This window comes from Carcharodon carcharias, chromosome 18, assembly GCF_017639515.1.
Source record: "Carcharodon carcharias isolate sCarCar2 chromosome 18, sCarCar2.pri, whole genome shotgun sequence".
NCBI lineage: Eukaryota > Metazoa > Chordata > Chondrichthyes > Lamniformes > Lamnidae > Carcharodon > Carcharodon carcharias.
The window spans coordinates 26,656,557-26,681,992 of NC_054484.1; the positions used below are offsets into that span (position 1 = coordinate 26,656,557).

Here is a 25,436-nt window from a genome sequence, read left to right on the forward strand (position 1 = left end):
CATAGACTGCCTGCTCTGAAGCAGAAGCCACCCAGGTCCATGTTACTACTGGCGAGACAGGGTAGTAGCGTGGAAATGGATATTGCCCTGGAGACCTACGCATGAAGATTGGATAGTGATCCACCAGATTGTTTTGTCCTCAGAATACCATTGCGAAATTCTAAAAATTGCCTATACTATTCCAATGGCTGGACATGTGGGTACCCGTAAAACTTTAGCCCATATTAGTAAGCAATTTCACTGGCCTCACCTGCGGTCTGATGCAGATGAATACTACAAAACCTGCCATACCTGCCAGGTTGCAGTTTAGACCAACACCCCTCAAGTCCATCCCAGCATTTGGTGAACTATTTGACTGAATACTGATAGACCCTGTGGGGCCACTACCCAAAACCAAGACTGGCTACCAATACCTCCTCATCATAATGGATTTAGCCGTCAGATTCACCTCAGGAAAATTACAGCCAAGGCAGTGATGAAAGGACTAACCCAGTTCTTTACCTAGTGCGGCTTGACGAAAGAGATCCAATCAGATCAAGGGACCAACTTCAATTCCAAAGTGTTTCAGGAGGTTATACAGAGCTTAGGTATTACCCAGCTGAAGTCCTCAGCATATCATCCTCAGTCCCACAGAGCTCTAGAATGATATCAGCAAACCCTGAAAACCGTGATTAGGACTGACTGCTCCAAATATTCCCATGACTGGGCTAAGAGTTTAGGCTTCCTACTGCTACCAGGGACTTCCCAAATTAATCCACTAGCTTCACACCTTTGAATTAATTTACAGGCGTGACGTGTGAGGCCTCCTGAAACTGCTAAAAGAGAAATTTCTAGAACCCAAGGAGAACACCATGTTGGAGTACGTCTCCACCTTCTGGGAATGTCTTTTCAATACCTGTCCTAGTGCTGCTGCTACTGTCCCCCCCCCCCCCCACCCCCTGACCCTTTCCAAGCCAAATTCAGTGGCCTGTATTGGTGGCCAAAAAGGTTAGCGAAGTAAATAATCTGATCCGCACCACAGATAGGAGGAAAAAGCACCAATTATGCCACCTTAACTTGCTAAAAAGGTATTACAGCTGGGAGCCCAGTTAACCAGTGGGTGTTTGCCAAAGGGTGGAGAAACCTGAGGGCAGCCAAGAGGAGTCAGCCAAGGAGGGGGGTCTGGAGGTTCCCCCGGTTGAACCCCTGACTACCAGCCTGGTAAATGCAGCAGACTTGAAAGACTTAAATGCCCAATCAACCTACCTGTCCAAAGAGCAATGGGAGAAAGTGACTGCCCTGCTCAAACAATTTTAAGACCTCGGTAGGGACCAATCAGGGTGTACTACTCTAACAGTTCACAATGTGGACATGGGAGACATCAAACCAAACAAACAAAACCCTTACTGGCTGTGCCCTAACAAGCTGGCTCAGGTCAGACAGGAAATCCAGTACATGCTGGATAATGACATCATTGAGCCTAGCCAGAGTAGTTAGAACTCTCCCATTGTACTAGTCCCAATGCACTAAAACAGCTTTGCATTTATTACTGGGAAGTAAATGTAGTAACCAGGGCCAACTCTTACCCAATTCCACACCTTGTGGTTTTTTGGACAAGGTGGGCCACTCAGCCTACCTCAGCAAAATCAACTGTTTAAAAGGGTACCAGCAAGTCCCCAGGGCGAGAAATCTCAGCCTGTCACAATGGATGGCCTTTACCAATGCAAGGTCATGCTCTTTGGCCTTAAAAATGCCCCAGCAGCCTTTCAGAAGTGGACCAACCAGGTTGTAGCTGGTGTCTGCAATTGTGCAGTGTACCAGGATGATTTGATCATTTCCTGTGACATCCGGAATGGTAACTTAAAGCACCTGGAGGCAGTGTTCTAAGGTCTGAACTTGGCAAAAAATTAGCTTACAAAGGCCAGGTGACTTACCTGGGGCACATAGTGGGACAAGGAAATGTGCTGCCCCACGAAGCCAAAGTACCTGCCCTAATCAATTTCCCTGCTCTGCAAAAACCAGAGGAAAATCAAATATTTTCTAGGAATGCGCAGGTTTGATAGAAAGTTTGTCCTGAACTTTAGCAGTCTAGCCATCCCCTTAATTAACAAAAGATGGTCTGGACAGAGGAATGCCAAGAGGCTTTTGAAAAATTAAAAGCCATCTTGATAAACAAATGGCCCCAGACTTCAGTAACCCTTTGAGTAGCCATAGATAACAGCAATCTAGGGGTGGGAGCTGTCCTACTCCAGAATGACGATTCTGGAATTGAGCATCCAATTGGTAATTTTTCAAAAAGCTCAACTAACACCAGAAAAGATACTCCACAGTTGAGAAAGAAACCTTAGGTCTTTCCAGCTCTCCGGCATTTTGAAATTTATGTTCACCATGGGCCCCGAGAGGCCCTATTAGACATTGATCACAATCTAAAATTTCTGGAAAAATTCAAAGTAACCAATGCCAGGTTATTCTGCTGCTCTCACAGCCCTTCAATCTAAAATTACCACATTGCAAGAAAGGACAATATCATTGCTAGCACCCTATCCTGAGTTTAAACCTCAGAAATGTAGCAGGGAACTGACATCACACCTAATAGCTGTGTTTGATTTGCCAGTGTGAATGAGTGTCAAGAACATATAATTTTCATGTTATTAGTATTGTAGAATAATAGTTTCTCCGTGGCTATGTCTGTGTGTATGACTTAATTCAATTAAAGGTAGTTGGTCTGAAGGCTCTGATGTACCAGAAGATAAACTAGGTTTGAAATGTTAATTAGATAAACATGGGAGAAGTTTTTGAATGTTTTAGGCAAAGGGAACATTTGTCTTACATTTTTAAATAAATCAGACTAGCTTGAATTCAAAGTAGGGATGAAATGTTTTACCTAGCCAGAAGCTAAAGTGTGTTTATTTTTCCCATAGATTACTGGTAAGGTAGAGAGATTTTTATTATTACATTGGTGTAATTTAGTTTTGTAAGAAACCTATAAGACTCTGGTATTATTAATACTGAATTCAAGGCATGCATCTCAAAATTTATACAAATTACAAAACAGTTGTGGCAGTTGTTTCAAGTTTCCCTTTGGAATTTGAGCAGCTTAGCATTTACCATCGGCTGTGCCATAACAATGAAAGAATGTATGTACACCTCTTTTTTCTTTCCTTTTGCAAGACCCCATTAAAAAAATTGTCCCCCCCCCCCCACCGAGTCTAAAAGGACTATTATGTCTAAGACATAAAAAGTCAAAAACTATATATATCAAAATAATTAAGGACATTATAATCACAAAACCATGGAACTCTCAGACCAGAACTAATCATTTCTGTAGAGTTGTTAATAGACCCATCTCGCAGTTTTCAAAAGAGGACCATTGGGTGGACAATGGACATCATTTGCATCTTGATAAGCTTACCCCTCTGGCAGAGCCAGAGAGTCCGCCAAGACAACTGCTTCTCAACACAAGAACCTTAATATGGATGGTACTTTCAAAAACTAATAGCTGGGACATCATCAGTCTGGAAAAGCAAGTTCCCAGCATTAGATAAACATCCCTTTTAACATCATTGTGGAGAAAGTAAGCCATAAGACTCAAATGACCATTTTGAAATCTCTAAATTCCTTCAAGAACTGAGCAAGCCTCCAACTATTCTTAACATCAACTAAAAAGGACTCCAGCAGCTCAGCTGAGCAAGCAGCCGGCTACCATCTCTCAACTCCTCAAAGCTTGCTTGATTTTAAAAATCGCGATCTAAGCAAAGTCCATTGTGATGCAGCGTTATACATTTCAAGGATTTTTGTGGTGTTTCCAACCAGAAACTCATCAGGACTTACCACCAAGGGAACACTGGCTAGACTTTGACTTCTCAGACTTTGCACATCACATGAACTAAAATTCATTTCTGTGGTTCTTTCACTGTTGTTACCCATAGTTATAAATCTTCCTTTTTTCTATCCTCACTTACTGTATGTGTGTGGGAGGTTGCAAACACCCCCCTGGGTTTGAATGTGAATAAACTAACCTTCTGAGTTAATCATAACGTGTGTTTGCTGCTAAGTTATTAAACTGAACTACACCAATTGAGGGTTTGGGGAAAACACACCCCAACCCACTTAAAACACCTCTGCTTATAGACAGGGATAAGAAAGAAGTCAGTTTCTCTTGCTCCTGTCCATAACATCTGTTTCGTTGTTTTATTCTGTTACCTGGAAGCCATTAAATGTAGGATTAATTTGAGTCAATGGCAGTAAAACATCCAGTCCCATGTATCATGTAGGAGCGTTAATATAGTAACTTGGTTGAAGGGATACAGCCACTTTATATCATAATTTACACTAAACGTTTCTTTCAAAGATATGCAATGGGTAAATTTTTTAAATGGTGACCAGTTGAAGCTAACAGTCACTCAAATAAGATATTATATTCTCCATTTTCCCTTAGTATCCCAGGAGCAAGCTAATTTAATCCTGTCTCTGAACCCCACAAAATTTCAATTACTGTTGCTGGGACTCTTTAGCAGTTACAAACAGTTTGGTGCCTTCATAGCATATGCTCGAAGAATGGCAGTCAGGGAGTTAACTTTTTAAAATTCTGCAAAGTGGAGTACAACACCTGAGACAGACAGTGTTCAGCAGTTGACCCTTTTCAAATAGTGCTGGCTTTATCATCAGGATTAATGGGTCAGGTAAGGCTACCCACCCCATTTTGAGGTAAATAGGGGGGAAAGCATGCATTTGTAATATACATTAAAAAAACCTTACAAGTCTATCAAGGTTTAAATTATTACCCTTCTCAGGATTTCATTGTTGCAAAGCTTTCCAAGAAAAAGCACCATATCATTCCTTTAAGTGAGAAGGCCATGGTCATGATAATTTTTCATTCATAATAGCAGTACGCATTTGACCCTGCTCCATCATTTAATAAAATCATGACTGATCTACCTCAACTTCACCTTTCTACACTATCCCCACATATATCTCTTACTACTCCAAAATCTATTGACCTCCATCTTGAACATTTTTTTATTATTCATTTATGGGATGTGGGCATTGCTGGCTAGGCCAGTATTTATTACCCATTCCGAGTTGCCCTTCAGAAGGTGGTGGTGAGCTGCCTTCTTGAACCACTGCAATACCTGTGGTGTCGGTACGGTCACAGTGCTGTTAGGGAGGGAGCTCCAGGACTTTGGCCCAGTGACAGTGAAGGAATAACGATATATTTCCAAGTTAGGCTGGTGAGTAGCTTGGAGGTGAACTTCCAGGTAGTGGTGTTCCCAAGTATCTGCTGCCCTTGTCCTTTTAGATGGTAGCAGTTGAGGAGTTGGAAGATGCTAGCTAAGGAGCCTTGGTGAATAAAGCTCTATAAGCATCCAGAGCTCTCCAAAAAGGCCCCTCCCCCCCCCCCGCAGAGCTCCAACCCCATAAAGCAATTTCTCATCTTCATCCTTAATAGCTGACCCTTTATCGTGACACTGACCTCCCCAGTTCTAGACTTCTCAGCCAGGGGAACATTCTCCCATTTTCCCTGTCAAGCCCTTAGGAATGTTCAATTCTCATTCTTCTAAATTCTAGGGAATATGGGCCTTGTAGGAAAATTTCCTCATCTCAGGAATCAGTCTAATGAAGCTTCATTACATTCCCTCCAAGGCAAATATATCCTTCCTCAAATAAGGTGACCAGAGCTCCAACCCTGCCTCAAACTATTTTCAGTCACGTATTCAACTCTGATCCATTTAACCTCATGCCAGTTTTCATGCGGCTCAAGTAACATTTAATTTCAACCCTAGCTCCTCAAAATCTCATTAGTAGTTCAACCCATGTCATTAGTTCCTGCATGGAAACTGGATCCTCCCCTTCCACAGCTACGAGGCAACTCAACTCCCAGTTGGAGTCACAGAAAACAGCATCTATCACCCTGACTATACTATCTCCTACCACATTCCTTTTCACTCCCCTCCACTTGATTAGCCTCCATGATGCCATGGACAGTTTGCTCATCCACTCTTAGTTATCTTCCTCATCCACAATGGCACTAATCCAGAATTGCAAAATTACAAGGTCCTGCTTCTAAATCCATCTAGCTCCTTGAACTATTTCCACTCCCACCACCCCCACACTTCTTCTTGGATGCTTAAATCATTTGAGAAACTTCCATATTCCAGCACAATCTCCAGAAATATGCATGAGCACATTTTAGCATCTCCAGTTGGAAAGGATTTTTGCAATTATATTGGCTACTGCACATTTCCATATCATTAGCAGGGTGATGTTTCCATAGGTTTTAGAAATTCAGAAAACTGTAAAAAAGACACATACCTAAGTGAGTAATTTGAATTTTATTAATTTTCAGTTGCGCAAAACAATATACTTTAATACCATTGAAACAAGAAAAATAGGTTAAAATATCAGCATCTTGAAAGTGTTAATGCACTTCAAGTTCACATTTTTACATTAATTTAACAGCACAGTATGAAAATTTTTCCTGAATGGTGTTCCATCCACATGTTGCATGTACAATTTCATGAATCATACCTTTAGTAAAAAAATAAGGACTAGATGTACTTTCTCTGGAGGCTCCCATTCTTGATCATGTGTGAAGCAATTACTCAGGAAAATTTTACATATATACACAAGACACACACACGAGTGAAGTCAAAAGTTATTTCAGTTACTTCAAATCCTTGGGTATATTGTTGCTGCAGCCCAGAACTTTCATCATGAAATTAAGACATCTTGCATCTACCTATAATTTCACATCCTTTACTTTTTGCTCTCCAAATCAAATTTCCCTATCAAGCCAATTTTGAGCTAATCAGCCAAGAAATTGAAAACTTCAACAAACAGATTCTCCCTCCATAGTGAGGAAAAAAATGCAAGTTTTATTCAGCATCCTCTCTGCAGTTTAAAGTATAGCAGAGTGAAGTTTTTACTACCCAACCAAAGCCAGTTGTGTTTTTAAAAATTGAGACCTTTGTTAATAAATCAAAGTGGATACTATAGTCAGAAGCAATTCAAAAAAGGTCTTTTGCAATAGGCCAAAGTTGTTAGAACTGCAAAAACATTTAATACACATCTTTGTGGAATGTTTTGCATGGGGGAATGATTTGTAACTTCATATTTTTGGCCTACAATGCGCCAATTAGGGGATTAGATAGCACTGCTACAGCATTCTCCCTTTGCACTGTTCAACAGCTGCATGTTAGAATGCTTTACATTGCAACCAAATCTATTAAGGTTAACCAAGTGGTCCAAAAGGTGGTAATATGGGTGGATACACTTAAGAGTGCAAAAATAAAAAATCCAGCAGAACAAAACATGACACTTCTGCTGCCAGTCACTACTTTGACATGTATAGCTATAATTTAAGACTAGGTAGTTTTAAACGTAGAAATGCTTCTGCAGTTTTGAAATTGATATGTCTTATCCATCACCACAAAAAAGGAATCATTTAAGGGTTTGTATTTTTTGTTTAAAAACACTATGCTCTGAATAGTCCTGTTATTCCTAAACTTTGATGTATGAGGCATATCAATTTCAAGTATTTCTACTATTACAAAACTATTTAGCATGTCCAAAATTATTTCTAAATATAACAACTGATTTTCTGGCAGCAGGAGTTTGAATCCCCAACAACCCTCCAACATTCAGGTTTCACTTAGCGCTCTTTGACTAGCACAAAAGGTGCAATATACTAAGTCAATACAAATGGCTAAGTGAAGTGAGCCATTAATGGAGTATGCAGGTAGCCAATGTTAAATTGACTATTAGTCAACATGGGACAACTAGCTTGCTTAAAACAAAAGGTACCTGCATAATTCCACCTGTATAGACAAAAAAAAGAGAATTCAAGACACCTGCTAAGTTGATATATTTAGACATCATTTTGAATAGGGTATCAAGAATGTCATTGTCATTAGGCCAGGGCAAGGAGGATAAGCTACCTTTGATGGGGTTTCAAATTGTATTTAAGAAAAACTATATTCACTTTATTCCATTCACTTTCTGGAGGCCAGTTGCTTCAAATGGGAACCTTCAGACTGTGTACACATCCTCTTTTTAAAAGATGGATCTTGACAAAAGATTCTGAAATTTAAAAGACACAGAAGGTCAAGAGAATGAAAAACCTCAACACATTATACATTTTTCTGATCAGTCTGATAAAACAACAGAAGTGGGTTTATCACTTTTGCCAGTAATACATATCAGAATATATACCAGAAATAACATACTTCACATTGAGTCAAGCAATAAACATTTTCATATAAAGAATTTTTTAAAATCAAGAATCAATAAGTGAGCACAACTGAGAGAACACCTTGGTTCAAGTACCCAAGGGAATAGCTTTCAATGGGGTAGCCTCATTTGAACATTCTCTCAATAGCACTGAACAGTTTGAAACTGAATCAAAAAACAGAATACCTTCACAAAATAGCAGGATACAGAAAGTGTAATAAAACATGACATAAACATATACATAATTAATTCCACAAACACATCATCAGTGTCTACAGTACACATGAAATTGAGCCTACAACATACTATTTTCCTAAAAGACAAGGATTTTAGAACAATCCATTACCAGAAATAACATTTTATTAAATAATTTTTTACAGTAATCTGAATTAACATACCAAGTTCAATCATTACAGTAACTAGGTTCAACTATAAGGGCCCAACGTTTCCTCTTGTACAGACAGAAGTGTGCACATTAGAAATCTTTAATTTCCCTTTGGCATTATGCCAAGAACGTTGACATCAAAGTACTTAAAATAAAGCAGACTTAACTTCTACTTCTCAATTGCAAGTTGTACATTTTGTTTTGGTGGAGGGAGCAGGGAAAAGCCTGCTAAGTCAAACAGTTAAGAAAACAACTTGCATTTACATGGTGAGTCATTACATCTTCAGATATCGCAGGTCAATGCGCAATGAATCACTTTGCACATAGTCACTATTGTTAGGTAGGCAGTCGTACAGCAAGATCTCACAATGAGATGAATGATCAGTTGTCTGTTAAGGAATGAATAATGCCCAAGGCACTTTGAGAAGCCCTGTGCCTTCTTTGAATATTGCTCCGACACACACGCACCACGCACACGCACCAGAATAGATAGGAATGACTTTGGTTTAATCTGTCAATTGAAAGATAATTTAGTAGTCTTAATCTAGGCATCATTTCAGTGCAACATTATGTGTTCATGTCCTAGAGTGGGGCTTGAACCTGCAACCTTTTGATTCAGAGGCAGTTCTACCACTGAACCAGTTGACAACTAAGAGTGGTTGAAAGCAGGTCTGTCTTGTAAATAGAACAAGGATCTCTTATACAAAGATAAAAAAGGGAGAAAAAAAGAATTAAGCACAGAAAAAAGCAAAATTTATTTGGGGTCTGTAACTCTCTCCACAATGCCATGCAAGGTCCTTGTGCTTGCTAAAAAACAAAATTCCAAGTTTGGTCAATGTGTTCCATAATGCATAGCTTTTCTGTTGAGCACAAGTGGAAAATTTGGACCCTTAATGTCTTAAATTGAAACAAATACAACATAATAAAGCATAGAACAAGAAAAAAGCAATTCAAGCCCATACTCCCAATCATCATATATAATTTTCAGTCACTGAATCACCAAAATTTATTTAGCTTCCTGAAGCAAACAGTTCCTGACTTGACAGTAATTTCAGCAGTCACCCCAAAATATAAAATAATAGAAGCTGAACCCCAATTAGTTGCGATTTGCGCAGTTCCATGGCCCTAACAGGGCTGGAACTATAACAATGGAATAATTTAGGTTTTCCTTTTTATCTTTAAACCTTAAATTCCCATTACTAGATCAACTGTTCGTCAAACTCCTTTTTAAAAAGCAGTTGCATCATGGGAATCTGTTCAGTTGATTTACTAAAGACACACCAACACTGATCTTGTCTGAGACTTCTCTATCTACAATCAAAATAATTCTGTTTGCCACAGAACAGGGATAGACTCAAATCAGAAACTGAGTTAAGTGGGACTTGAAGCTAAGTTTCTTCCCAGAAAGGGGAGTGAAAATTAGAGAGGTCAATCATACCTGAATGGTCCCTAGTACCTCCTTGCAGTCAGTTACAAGGGGTATTGATGATGCCCAGTCAACAAGCCTTGCACCCACCTCATGTACAGAGGAGTCAGGTCAGGCAAGCAAGTGAAGGAATAAAATCAAGAAAAAAAGACAGGAAATTTATCACATTGTACTCCCACAAATATCAAATCTTAAAATAAATCCTTACTTGTCCATATCTTTCAGGGTTTTGAAGAGACCTGGATCATATTACCTCTCAAATCTTTTCTCCAATCATTTCTCCAGTTTAATTCAGTGAGTCTCAATAATACAAATGCTAGATACATCCCAGGCAGCCCATTGGCTAACTCTTTCCAATCAATATCCTCTGGAAAAGTGTCCAAAACTGCACACAATATAGCATGCATAGTTTACATCTTGCCAATAAGATTTCAAATAATCTTCGTCTTACAACCAGAAATCTTAAAAATGCATTTCCATAGTTGACCATCATTGTTAACAGCTTCATATTCACTGGATAGTTTTAGTGAATAGTCAAGCATTATATCCAAATCTTCACCCCATTATTTATAGCGCCCTCCTCCAAACTGTTATGGAATAGTGTAAAAGCAGGAAACTCAATAATTTCCTGCAGAATTCTAAAACTCACGTTTGCCTCAACAGAGCTATGTTTATTTATCAACACCCCAACCTCATTCCAAACAATGAGTACACCATAAAAGAAACCAGAAAATGCTGGAAATATCAGAAGGTCAAGCAGCAACTGTAGAGTGAGAAACAGAGTTAACGTTTTAAATGTGACCTATTAAAAAGGTCAAATCTGAAATAGCTCTCCCTCTCTCTCCACAGATGCTGCCCGACCTGCTTAATATTTTCAGCATTTTCCGGTTTAATTTCAATTTCCACCATCTGCAGTATTTGTTTTTAATAATAATGAGTATACCATGTAAATTTATCTTTGAAAGCTTCAAATGCAGAGTTTATCACTTTCTGAAAATACAAGTCTTATCCAATGCACCACCTGTTGCTGTCTTATTCCACTTCGTCTCTGCTTGTTCAGAAGACTTTCCCCATTATTCACGCAATACTGGTATATAATGTCTGTTTTGCCCTCCATGTGTGCTACTGGCATTTAATGCTCTACTGATCTCAACACATTAGATCTCAAACTCACTTTGATTGTCTCTGCAATTAATTCACAATCTTGATTTAAAAGAAAAATGCCATATCCCATCATTTCTTGATTCCCATATTTATATCCAACTTGCGTCCCTTAAATATTCCATTTGGTGTTTAACAATTTTGACTAACAAAAAAAAACTTAAAATCGCTTCTTTCTTACTGCTGCCAATAATATGCTTATCCATAGTCATCTTACTCCTTTTTAAACACTCATTTTAACAGTTCAGATTTACTGATATAGCCTTTGTATAAACAGATGCCACCTGCTGTAATCTGCAAGCATTCTGAAAATTTTAAAGGTTGTTCAGCGATTTTGCTTTTTTTTTTTTAAGGACTAAAAGGCAACAAACCAATCAATGATTTGTCCACGTTCAAGTATTTTCTTGTGCTGCCTTTGATGCAATAAAGAGCACACTAACAAAAGTGTACCATTTCATCATCCCACCAAATTTTTTCCCTTATCTTTCCTAAAGGGGTTAATTACTTGCTGAGGTACAGTTCCACAGAAACAAGTATTCTCATGTATCTTATTCAAGTGGCCGTTATTTATGTTTCAATTTTATATGTAGGCTACTGCACCAGAAGAGAGGAAGATCACAGCCAATTTCCGACCATATCCTCATTCAACACCCATCTCTGCACTTCCAGCAGGGGTTACTGGACAGCATTAGGAGGAGGAACACTTAACCTGGGCCATGGAGGACAAATTTAGTGTCCCTGCCACTGCTCCAAAATAAGTAGATCAAGGATTGAACCTAGAATTTAAACTTGCTTTGCTACCATGAAAAAATAGTAGACAGCTTCACCCTCCCACTAACCACATCCCCCATCACTCCCATCCAGACAAGATCATATGCAACACATACACATGCATCCACCCACCCCAACCAGCCAGGCCGCAAATTATGATTGATAGGATCTGCCAAAGAAAGTGGAGAATGTCTGACCTTTGTGTTATTGTTGTTCCTTTTGTGCACCAACGCACCATATTTAGTCTGCTTCTAAATCAGCTCTGGATAATGTAAACCTGTAGAATATACGCAAGAACTGATCCCCAAATACTGTAAACTGAAGCAAATCTGTTAACATTGTGACTAATTGATAAATCAAACCAGCTCAATTTCAATAGGAAGTACCTGTAATTGCCACTCAAGTAACCAACTGGCATTCTTTTCAGCTGACTAACTTGTTTTATTACGGTATTCTCAATACTTGTTGCCAAGCAACATATGCCATTTAACCATGTCTAAAATTTAAAATCATTTATAACTTAGAAATGATAATCCACAAAATATAATTCCAGTAACTGATTTGGTACCATTTACCTCATTCCATATCTTCCACATGCATGTAAGTAACAGTATCTAAGTATATTAAACTAAGTTATCTTAATAAAAGCAAAGAAAGTCCAGATCTCAAATTTATCAAAAATATATATACAAAGTCTCGAATGCATTAAACTTGGTATTATGATATCTATTAGAGTGAAGGCAACCTCTATAGCAAATAAACTACATTACCTACCTCCACAGAGGCAGCACAAAACGATAGCAGCAATTTTTCACAGGAAAGGGTAGCCATAGACATATGGTCCAATGTACTGCAGTTCATTAATCAGAGATCAGAATCAGCAAATTATGGAGAAGCTAAACAACTACATATATTGGCTTGTTCAGTAATAGAATACCAGTTCACCAATCCTGTAAAGTACTAACAATACACAGTGGATCAATTACAAAATTTGTAAAATAGCAAATTTTAGTTGGAGAAACAATGAAATTGTCACAATAAGGACATCAAATGAGTTAATGACAGAGCTTATGGACAGCCAATTGTAAGGCAACAATCATTTTAGCACACCGGACAAAGGCTTGGGCTGATGCTAGTATATGCTGGCTTTAAACACTAACGGAAGATTTTGTTCAATAAATATATACAAAATATTGGGCACAATACAGCATCTATCGGTTCATAAATGGTGCAAAGTTTTTTTTTGCCGGAACACTGGGTTCCATGTATTTTTTTTTTTAAAACGAGAATTAATTTCCATAATGGAAATTGTTTTCAGTTGTTTTGCTTCAGAGTGTTGTGACTGGTTTGAGTTTTTTGGATTTAAAATTTTAATGAGTAGCGTGGCTTTCAAAGCGCTTCCTGGTATGGCTTCAGAGTCTCCACAAATATTTCCCCTGAAAGTAAAAGAGATACCATTGTACTATGAACAATTGTTAAAACAATTTTGCAGGGAACAGTAAAAGTGCTCAGCCAATCAGTGTCACTCTGGCCTAGTTACATTTGACTGCCAAGACACTCCAAACCAGTTAAAGCCAGGTGATTAAACAATCTCTCCACATGCGCACACTGATTCACTAGTTGCATTTATAGTCAATTGCTAACTTAAGCCATAGCTCAAAATTATAATAGGATGTAAACCATGGATTCTCATTCACATAAAGCAATGCTTCTATAAGCTAAACACAGAATTAAATCAAACCTCCTTGGCCAGACTGGCTCTCATCTGAATGTCAATCTAGAATTAAAAGGAATATAAAACCATCTAGACCTCACACAGTTTAAATTTAAAAACATGACACGGGGTATGATATATGCACCTAACATAAAACATTTTAATCAACATTCTGTGCAGATTATATACTATGTTGGAATACATATACTCAGAACAACATGGTTCATTTTCAATTATGCTCTATTGGGTCAGTTAAATGTACCAGCAAGGAAAAATTAAAAATTTACCTTCAAAATAAAAATGCAATCTTTCACACTCAAAGTGAACCTTTCTGCTTAGTGGAAGGCTTAACTGGTTGTGGAATATAAAAGGTGGCAGTTTATGCAAGTCATTTCCAAATCTTTAACAAACATGGTCTTTTTGTGCATTTTTCTGCTCACAATCAAGATCTTCAGTTGCATCCACAGCAAAATATTCTTATTCATTTTTATACAAACTACAGTGGAAACTCAATAATTATGTAGATATTACATAATCAAGTAGCATGAAAACCAGGACATGAATATTTGGAGCCTTGTCATCAAACCAGCTTAAGGATTGCCATCTCCTGTAATTATAGAATTTAGAGGCTTACATATAAACCAAAAGAATTATGCTTGAACAAAAAGTTTTTGTTTCGCACAAAAGACCTGTAGCTAATTTTAAACCCTAAAAAGCACAAATCTGCATTGTTTCAGATACTTTTTTACCCTATAACCCCAACAAAATGATAAAACTAAAATTGTTAAACCACATCATTGCAGATTGCAGAAAATGAAATTAAAAGTTTAAAAAATTAATAAGCTTTTTAAAAAAAAGCTGGATGGAGGGTGGGCTGGTTTACGTTGCCAACTAGTCATTTCTGCGCGATTAGATGTACATAGATTTCTGATTGTTTACTGTTACTTTGAACTCGCTGCAGCAAACTTTCTTATAACATACGATTGGATATAATAATGGAGAGTCAATTTCCCCTAAACTTAAAGTCCATAACTCATATGAAATCTTGAAGATCTGAATTAATGTACCAAATCAAGTTGCTTTTCTGGGTTTATGCATATAAAAACATTTTAAATCACCTAATCTATTTTTAAACTGCATTTATAAACTAAAGATTTCTTCATTCTCAGTGTAAAAAGTTGGTTCCTTATTTGTTAACTCCCTCCATAGAACAGTTTCAATGCCATCATTAACAAGCAATGCATCGCCAATCAAAATATTAGTGTGCTATAAAAGCACATTAAGCTTATTGATTTCAAAGATTAATAAGGGGAGTGGCGAGTGACGAGCAGATCAGCTGCAAGATATACCCTGCAGCACTAACTGACCTTTCAACATTAATCCGGCAGCAATATGCAGCAAAATAAGGAATTAATTTTACTCATTTGTCAAAATGGAGAAATTTTAGGCTGACCAGTAAAATTAAATGAGGTGTTAAAATACAATGAAAAAGTATACAGTAACTCATTCTTTTAATCGCCTGACATTTCCCACAAGCCACCACCCAAATGCATCTATGCAATGATGCAATCACTAAACACGACTTTTTACAAACGAATCTGATGTCCTTTTAACAAAGTTTCTGAAAGCGAGGTTACAGTGTATTGTACAATTGAAACAGAATAATGAAACCAAAGCAATTTAGGTCTAAAATAGCCCCAGATCTCCAGAAATTTTTGTCTACATCCCACACCTTTACCATCCAAGTTTCCTCAGATTGGAAGGTCTGGCCACCTAGGTTTGAATCTGCCTAGGTTTAACCAGCAATAGATGGCAACACAGATTTACCCCCCCCCCCCCCCCCCCCCCCACCAAGCCAAAAATTTAATGAGTTCCAATATAAAACAAACATATCTCTGAGCTTAAGAACAATTGTAACCAAGGAATTTAAACAATCTGGATCCAAACTTTATTCATACCACCACTCAGCTACAAGTTACTTTTGATTTGGCATCTAAGTGATCACCAGTTCATGTGGGAACCAACCTTCATTATAACCCCACCTCCCAGTTGTTTCATCATAATCTTGAGCTGGGCAGCATGCAGCTGCTGACAGGAGGAAGCCATTGGTGCAGGTACATTGAGAAGTAATTTTCACTTCCTAAATCAGAATAATTTTTTTTTGAAGAAAAAGCCAAAATTCATGGGAAAACTTGTTCCCATGCTCTTTAACGTTCTGTTTCATTTTTAAAAAAAGAGGAGATGCTCCGCCTTACCTGAGACCAATGCGTTCAATCTCCTCCTGGTTAAAAAAAAACGTATCTCACCAAGGCTCCATCTCTGATGGTCATGCTTCAGGTTGAAGTGCATTCAGCAAGCAAAGCCAAACAGGCTATGAAATGCTCACACAGAAACATCTTATTGGATCCTTAACTGGACTCACCACAATGTGGTCCTAAAAATTTATTTAAAATAATATTGCATTTTCCCCCTCAAACTACAGTCAGATTTACCCAATAAGGAGTTTAGGGGCAAGATGACTGAAGCAGTTACCCAAGAGTCAACATTATCAATGTAGCAATGAACATAATTTACATGCAAGTTACACACCTGGATCATGTCAATATGGAAATAGAACCTGTGTGGATGGAGAAAATAGTACACCATCACTGAAATGCAGACTCTGCAATACATTATAAAGCTAACTTGTAACCTTTACTAACCAGCTGGGAACCACTGATCTAAGGCAGAGAGTCTGTCAATCTGAGCTTAAGCATAATCTTAAAATTCCCTAAAGAGCAACATCTGTGTTGAATTTACCAAGGCAAACGAAAGATGTCCAGGTCTACATGAGGTTATGTATAGGTTAGCTTTAGATTTGCCTGACAATAATAAAGTAGAATGGACTGATGCAGAAATGTCCCAGGTTACAGTCACTGATTTCTACTGAGCTAGTTGATCTCAGTGGTGAGGCCACTATAAGATCCTTAAGTCAAATTTTCTTTGGGCTAGTGATTATCACCTGAAGTGCAGCAGATTAGGGTCTCTGCCATTCAAACCTTTACCCCACTAAACTTACTTGTATAAATTAGTCGAGTTCCAGGTGTTGGTGTGCCTCTGAGAGGCTGCTTGTTTGTGAGTTCTCAAAAAATGCGCAGCAACATAAGGGGCACACAGAAATCAGTTTTGGGTGCAATACAGAAATTATTTCCTCTGAAAATTCTGAACTGAACAGAGTACAAATCCACTAGATTCTGAATTGGAAAAGCAGTTGAGAAGAGAAGGGACAGGAGAGGCAATGTTGAGGCACAGAATTCCATCGGGATCAATGCGAGGAAGAAGCCAAGGGAGTTAGTGTCACCTCAACTACCCTGCAAAAGTGCCAGAAATGTAATATCTTTAAACAGATCAGAGAAGTTAGCCACACCTTCCAAGGATGCAGTATATTAAAGCAAAATTTATCACTTACAATGACCTCTCTTATACAGAAGCACTTTATTCGCTTGCTATCCATGCTCAGATGGCAGCACAGTGCCCTTTACATCCAACCGCCACCTGGAAATTTTTTTTTTCACTCATCATTACATGCAATCATCATACTATAATTTTCATACAGGATACAATTGTTTGCTATAGTCACCTTTCTGCATCACCATAATTGGCTGTATAGGAACACTTGAATTTCATTGTATCTCAGTTACTGAAGCTAACTTAACCCTTTCTCTCTTTTTGAAAAAGGCAGCCGGAGAAACCTGGATTGGAAATCTCTTGCCCCAAGGAGGACGCACTTATGATGAAAAGATTGTTGCATTTAGTGCAATTCATTTATTGCTTCCTTCATGGAGTGCAGCCAGAAGCATTACTTCTGGGAAAACTAGAAGCAGAAGCATTTTGATTTTTATATCTTCAGACATGAGATGACTAAGGTGCTTTGCACCTCTGGTGCTGGCTAACCAGTCTGGCCGACCTCCAATGTCTTTCTTCCTCTGAGGAAACAGATAGGGCGATTGTCAATGGGCATTCCATGCGCTCACACAATGAGGAGAGGGAAAGGAAGACAGGAGGATAGCTGACAGTACCATAGCATAAGATTTAAAAGATAGATGCTAAGCAATTGGTAATATCAAAAACAAGTTCACGAGAAACAGGCCTTTTGCAAAACCTGACAATATAGCTACTAGGATCTTGAAATCCACCTGCATTTTTTGTTGCATTTTGCTACCATGACTGGGTATGATTGTGGCTGTAATTATGGACTAATAGACATATCATCAATTCCTCAGTTTTATGCACCCAGCTAAAGGTGTGATACCAATCACCTTAAAACTGGACAGTGAACAGTGGCTACCAATGTTCCTGCACCAGGATAAGAGATAGAACTTCAATTTCTAGAAAAAATTCACAATATCCAGGACCTTGAGATTAGCCCTCCCACTCCACATTCAGCCACTAGCCCAACTAACTCAAGTCCAACTAACTTCCACAGTTTACCAATGGTCATATCATCTAAGGTCAGATACTTAAAAATACATTCCCACAGCTGCATTTGTTACAAACCACATCAGAACTCTGCCTCAACTTCTTTGTAGCTCCCAAGTTGAACAGATTATCCCACAGAATCTAAAATCACAAATATTCAAAGGGAAACCTGGGCACATATTTCTCTGCTGCACCATCTATAACATTCCCTCAATGCAGTTCATTCATATTTACTCATAGGCTTTGCAAAGCACTGGCTGTGAAATTAAACAAATAATGTCTGGTGCCTAAAAATATCCTGCCCACAATAAGGTTGTTTTCTCATCTCTTTCCTTTATCTTGGCCTTCATAAATAACAAATTTCAGCAATGTCACAAGGCAGTTCCCTTGATATTTCTATCACCTTGTGTGTACCATGCCAGACACCCAAGATATACCATTAATTTTGGAAAAATGGTTCTAATATTGCTGATTGCAAACTTTTGTTCCACTTTATTTTTTGTGGCTTTCCTTCCAAGTTACCAAGAAAGATGTACAATCCAAACTTCAATTTCTCCATTGAAAGCATTAAAAAAAATTAATGCGCGTTTTCAATTCCTTTATGCAGTGTACAGTCAGCCAGATGAGTTGCCAAATGTCCAATATTAAGTCATAAAAAACTTAGTGCATCTAATTTCCAGCAAATCAGTTATGCTTAGTCTGCAACTGCACTACAGAAGTGACTTTGATTAGTCACTAAACTCATCGTGGAAACTGTAATACCAGACTGGTTCAATTTTGCTTTCCTCTCCCAAAAGTAGCTAGAAAAAAAGAAACTTGTTCGCATTACTGGCAGCAGAAATATGTCAAATGCAGAATTTCCCATACTGAGCATTCTTAAAATCATTGCAGCCCATCCTCAAGTAGAATCTCTTAACATACATCGATTAGTAATTTTCTTTGAAACATATTAAAGTAACACTTAGCATTGCTAAGGATTGCTTTTTATGCAAAGTTCATAAATGCACCATTCTATAATTAGTGACATTTGAATATTCAATGAACAAAACGGAAGTATCAAAACCATCTCCAATTTAAATGAAATTTTGATAGTCCCAAAATAGTGAATTTAAAATATGTCGTTAACTGCTGCTTTTTGAGTGCATAGTAGAGGATAAGAAAAGAGGCAAGGAAATGAGTTTTATGTTTGCAGAACAATAACCCAATTGTCTGTTCAAGAGTGAGTGAATGGAAAAGAGGCACATGTGGGAGGTGTATGGGTTCAGAGAGGATTACATATTATTTGCTTCAGAAATTCCTTCCTAGCTTTGAAATGCTAGCTGCATATGAAGTTTATAGATGTGAAACAGACATTGAGATGTTCTCTAGACAAAGCTAGATGACATACAAGTATTCAAAGATAAAGAGATCTTTCCAAATGCTGCAAGTTGCTGTTATTTCCGGACACCAAGTTTAAAAACACATTTGTTCATTTTCACATCATAGTGAAAAAAGACTCGATGGAATTAAAAAATGCACACAGCACAATCACCAAAGCCTACAAGATTGAACATTTAGCCATATTCAAAGCAATTTTAAAAAGCCGATTATTCAACTGAATGTTTGCTTCTGTAAATTATAATTGTGCAAATATAGTCTACTTGACTTTGGCCTAAACTGCCATCTTGAGTGTGTTCCACCTGTAGGTGTGAACAAGAGCATACAGTGAACAAGCAGGTAGGCAGCAAACTACAATGCTAAATAGTTCAACAAGTGGGATACACCTCAACAACAGTTAAACCTGACAGTTTCAGTCAATTGAAATATTTTTTAAAGATCAAATTTGAAACTCATAGCAAGGACAACAGCGAAACTTAAAGGGGGGGGGGTCCTAAGAAATCAGTCTTTTGATACAATTCAGGCAAATTGATCCAATTGTATGGTCCACGTAAGAATAATAAATCAACTATTCAAACGAAAAATTTGCTATGCTCAATTTGTTCTGAACTAATTGCATTAATAACTTGCGTCTGTTGAGTGCCTTCAAAAGCAGAACAAGTCCCACAGTTCTTTACACTAACAACCGTATGAACAAATGCAGAGGCAGATGGATTAAGAGATGGGTTGAAAAGCTTGACTGAAGAGTTGGGATCTAATGTGATTTTTTTTTTGAGGCATAAAAAGTGAAAAAGCAAAGAGCAAGCATGTTCTGGAGAGCAGAAGTAATGCAGTCAAAAGACAAATGATGGGAGGAAAGAGAGGTGAATAGGTTTGAATCAGAGAACAAAAAATTTTCAGGAGGGGTTATATGAAAAAACTCGCAGAGTGGGGCAAGAATGTAAAATAATCCCATGATTCAATGGGAGAGCAGGGGACACTGGAGGTTAGCAAGTTGGAAGAGATGGACAAATTAGAGTGCAAAACGGACATGACCAGCAGGGTTTTACATAACTTAGGAGTTACGAATGGAGGATAGCAGACTAACGAGAAGGGCATTATAATAGTTAATAATGAAGTATAAATAGCATATAAAAGGTTCTAGCAGACATAGGAGCCACGATATATAATGCTGCAGATGTGGAAGTAAGCAATCTCAATAAATGTATAGAATTTAAAGCTCTGCTTGGTGTTAAATATTACACCAAGGTTACAAAAGAAAATGAATGGAATCAGTAGCAAGGGAACAAGAATTTATGGCAGTTGCCCAAGACATTCATCTTCACATTGCTTTGTAGGGGAAAGCTATGGTAATGACAGGATTTATCAAAGCTGTTTGACAGATACAGAGGCATTCAAGGAGTTAAGAGAATTGGTGATGATAGAGTTGAGAGTCATCAAACACATAGAAGGAAGTCTAGCCTAGCAGATGTTGTTGCCAGGAAATAGCACATCCATCAAGAAGAGGAGGAAGATTGATCCTTGGGCTGGGGTGCTTCACAAATGACAATTCACAGATGGATGAAAAGCCATTTTGAAGATGCACTCGCTGCATTTGGATTGCTTTGGATGGAGCCACAGAAGAGGCACTGGAAGGTGGAATTATCAACCATGTGCAATTCTAGAGATAGATCCAAGACAACAAAAGAAAGATAAAAGCACCACAATTGAAGCTACAGAAAATGTTAATCAAGATTTTGGCAAGTACCACCAGCAGGTAGGAACCAGACTGAAGCAGGGTGTTTCAGAAGCAATGTACATACAGCCGAGAAGAGACATGTTCAAAGACTTCAGAGGAGCGGAGTTAGAAATAACATCATAATGAAAGAGGATATTTGGACAACAATTAGGTGGTTAGATTTCCACACTTCAATTGTCAAATATTACCAGATGCAAGTCTTTCAGAAAATATACACCAGGAGATGAAGGGATACATGTATTTCAAATCCTGTGTTAAGTTTTGGATTTTTTCTGTGCAGCTAACATTATTTTTATATTAAAAAAGAATGCAAATTGCACAGCAATTATTATACGATCCTTAACCCTACACTGCAGTCAGCTTCGCAAAAAATATTCTGATTTGTGATTTGTACATCAACTTGCACACATTCTCTTAAACTTCTGTTGCATCTTCACTCTCCAAGGACAAATAAGGAAAAAAGTAATTAACTTCTAAATTATATGGCTGGTTTTACTTAGCAACAAAGGATTCATTTACAAGAGATGTGGAATCGCATACTGGTTCTGGGAATTTATGTTGCAACAGCTACATATGAAACCATTTCAGATCCATACACTTCTGACTTCACCCCAGCCAATCATTTTTAAGCCGCATATGCCACAATTTTGAGGAAACTAGAACAGGAAGAAACAGATACTGCCCTATCAAATAAGTGGTCTCAAGTGCTTATGTCTCAGTACATAAAACAATTTACAAACTAAACAGATTAATTCAACAAACATGTAAAAATGCATCATCACCTAACCAAAGGGACTGCAAAACTAAAGCCTGACCTTTTTAACTTTTTCAAACTTGACCAAAGAAGGGAACATCGCCTCAGGGCAGGGGAATTGGGAACACAATTATCATATAATTGCAATCATTTTACAGAGAAAAATAGATAAACATGAATATACCAATTGACCATACAACAACAAGTCCAACATTTAGTAAGAATTTAATTTTTGGGCTCTCCTGCAACATTTGTAAGGAAGTAACTTCACTTTCTACAGAATCTTTTGCTGTTTTTTTCATACTGTAACTTTTAATTCCACAACACTGATCAAAATATTGCCACCATATGTTCTTCCTTTGTAAGTTATGTTCCTCCTTATCCATTTGGTCCACAACAGTTGTTTGGCCATTTATATAAAGGTCATTGTGTGTCTGATCTTCAGCAGTACATAAAGAGCTCACAGATTTGGGGTCACCACTTCCAGGCATTAATAGAACTAATTCTATTTGACCAGTCAGTGGAGATGAATCCTCATCTTTGTGCTTACAATCAGAAATATCGGCACATCTGGTATCACTACATTTTACCAAACTTTTGTCTGTTAATTTATCAGATTCTTCCTTCTGGCAGCTTTCAATGTCTTGTGTGTCTTTTAATGCCCAGAATGTGGTGTTGCAAATCAGGTCTCTGGAAGGAGGAGGGGTCAGCAGACTCCCTACTACTGCTGTAATAATAGTGGTCCAAAACAAAACTGCTGCTACATACATGTAGTGAATATTTCTGATAAAACTTGGTCTGGTGTCAGACTGGTCACATTCTGGCATGTGATATATAAAAGCAAGAATCAAGCGTGTGATTCCCAAAATGGATCCAATCAACCCTCCACAGAAAGCCCCCTGCTCATTGCAGCGCTTCCAGAAAATACCAAGAAGAAACAGGGCTGCTACTGGTGGGGTGAGATAATCTGCTACCTCTTGAATGTAAAGATACATTTGTCCTCCCTGCATCTCTACAATTATAGGAACCCAAGCAATGCTTACAGCTACCATGAAGACAACAAACAGACGACCTACTATCATAAGTTCTCGAGAGCTGGCAGCCTTTCGAATATGCTTGTAAACATCAAGGGTAAATATGGTGCTGGCACTATTGAATATGGAATCCAAATCACTCATTAAAGCTGCTATCATGACAGCCATCATTAAGCCACGAAGACCTACAGGCAAGATTCCCAATGCTAATCGTGGATAGGCAATATTTGAGCACCCAGCTCTGCTGCCACATACTTGCATACAGTGCTCTGGATTAATGCAAGCAATTTCATCAGTAAAGAGGACTCTGGAAATCATGCCTGGGACGACTATGATAAACATAGGCAAGAGTTTCAGAAAACCAGCCATCAGGGTGGCTCCTTTGGCATGAGCAATGTTTTTTGCTGCCAAGACGCGCTGTACAATGACTTGGTCGGCACACCAATACCAAACAGAAGCTGGTGTTTGACCCAACAGGAAACCAGGCCAAGGAATATCCTCATCAGTTGGTTCACGTAACATCTTTAGAGAATCTTCTTTTGGGTGGATACGGCAAGTACTGGCAGAACTTAAGTTGAATGAAGTAATGACTGCTGTAACATTTGGTGAGGCTAGCATATATTGTCGTTTGAGTTCTTCAAAACCTCCCACCTTGATCATACCGACAACCATCAATGTTAAAGCTCCACCAATCATAAGAATGGCCTGCAGAACGTCTGTGTAGATGACAGCCACAAGTCCTCCTGTGACAGTTAACACTGCAGTCAACCCAATCAAAACGATGATAGAGAGATATAGGTCCCAACCAAGTGACGCCCGGATGAACAGTGCACCAGCATACAAATCGATGGAAAGCTTTGTAAAAACATACAATAGTAAGGACAACAATGCAAAATAGATTTTTATTCTGTTACCGCCATAACGTTTGGAAAGGTATTGTGGCATTGTATATACACCAGACCTGATGTAGACAGGGATGAAAATCCAACCTAATACCTGTAAAATCAACATTGCATTTAACTCCCAAGCTCCCACTGCAAACCCACTGGCTGCTCCAGATCCTGCTAACCCAATGAAATGTTCACTGCCAATATTGCTCACAAACAATGAAGCACCTATTGCCATCCAGGTCATGGATCGTCCTGCAAGAAAGTACCCACTCACAGTACTTCTGTTGGACTTCCACATCACAAAAAACCCAATGCACAATACAAGAATAAAATAAAGTCCTACAACAGCCAAGTCAGCTGTTTCCATCAACCCAAACATTTTATACAGTACAGATTTAATTCAGTTTACAAAGGATATTCAGGCAATGGCCAACCCTGTTACTTGACAGCAGTAAAATAAAAGGGGAGAAAAAGAACATACAATACAGAATGGTAATACTTTGTCCTTTAGTTTGCTGCCCTGATCGAAATTATAGGATTCCAGTTGCACAGGTACTGGGATTCCAACTACTATTTATCTTGTTAACTTCACTTCTGACTATTTCTCATGCTCTTTTTTAGTAGCATTCCACAAGACTGCCAGTGCTTAATTTGTTGGTGTTGAATTTCTTAGCTGTTGCTGACAGGTCTAGTGAGGAATAGAGTTACACTCCTGCAAGACAGCAAAGACAAAAGACAAAGAGGATATTAGAATTATACTCATCAGGCTTATACACAAAATAAAAATTAAATGGCTGGAAAACAAAACTATTTAAACATCTTAATACACACAATGATATACCAAAAAAGCTTTTTAAAAAAAATGTAAAAATGGTAGGGTAAGCCAAACACATGATTACTATCACCTGGCTTTCTTTCACAGCCCACCACAATTAAAGGTGAATGTGCCAAGACATACTCCTAATGGAATAAATTAAAGCATCCAGGGTATGGAAAGAAAACTGGAATTATAAAGATACACTTTAGACTGGCAGCTTTATGAAAAGGAAACAAAGCTATGCAACTGCAAACTCGTTAGTTGTAACAATCGTAAGACAAATAAATAATCTACTTTAGTTAAGCAATCAGTGCCAGACAATTTATACAACACATTTTATTTGCAACTTCTCACAATTCCACTTAAAATGCCAAATTAAAAGTTAGATTTAATAAAAGACTGTGTCATTAAATGCACATCACTTGCAGCAGGACCAAATCAAGTTTTTGTAAACACAGTTAAAGAGATATAATTATTTTATTTTGTTGTGGCTTGTGAAACCATAAACCACAGGTATAAAACCAGTTGTACAAATGGGTGTACATGCACAAAAAGTTGTCATAATGTACATATGTGGATTTATGATATCACTGAACAAAAACTGTTGATTAAGCAGGTAGAGAGCTAGAGTGCTAATTTGCCTCACTCAAAATCATGGATTTATAGCCCATTATAGCTCTAGAACAGAGCTCCACAACAATTC

The 25,436-nt window shown here is 38.1% G+C and overlaps 1 protein-coding gene across 6 annotated transcripts in view; it reads right to left on the reverse strand.

Moving 5' to 3' along the window:
* Window positions 1-6,292: 6,292 nt before the first annotated feature.
* Window positions 6,293-25,436, reverse strand: part of LOC121290524 (sodium/myo-inositol cotransporter-like) — a 30,142-nt gene continuing 10,998 nt past the window's right edge. For 2 of the 6 annotated variants that reach the window (XM_041210987.1, XM_041210988.1), the window contains one exon: window positions 22,053-24,628. In XM_041210987.1, coding sequence (XP_041066921.1) covers window positions 22,145-24,295 — 2,151 coding nt within the window. In that variant the 5' untranslated portion in view covers window positions 24,296-24,628 and the 3' untranslated portion in view covers window positions 22,053-22,144. Of the gene's footprint in view, window positions 12,802-22,052; window positions 24,629-25,436 lie in introns of those variants that run through there. The other 4 variants (XR_005945815.1, XR_005945813.1, XR_005945814.1 and 1 more) reach the window with 4 other exon arrangements.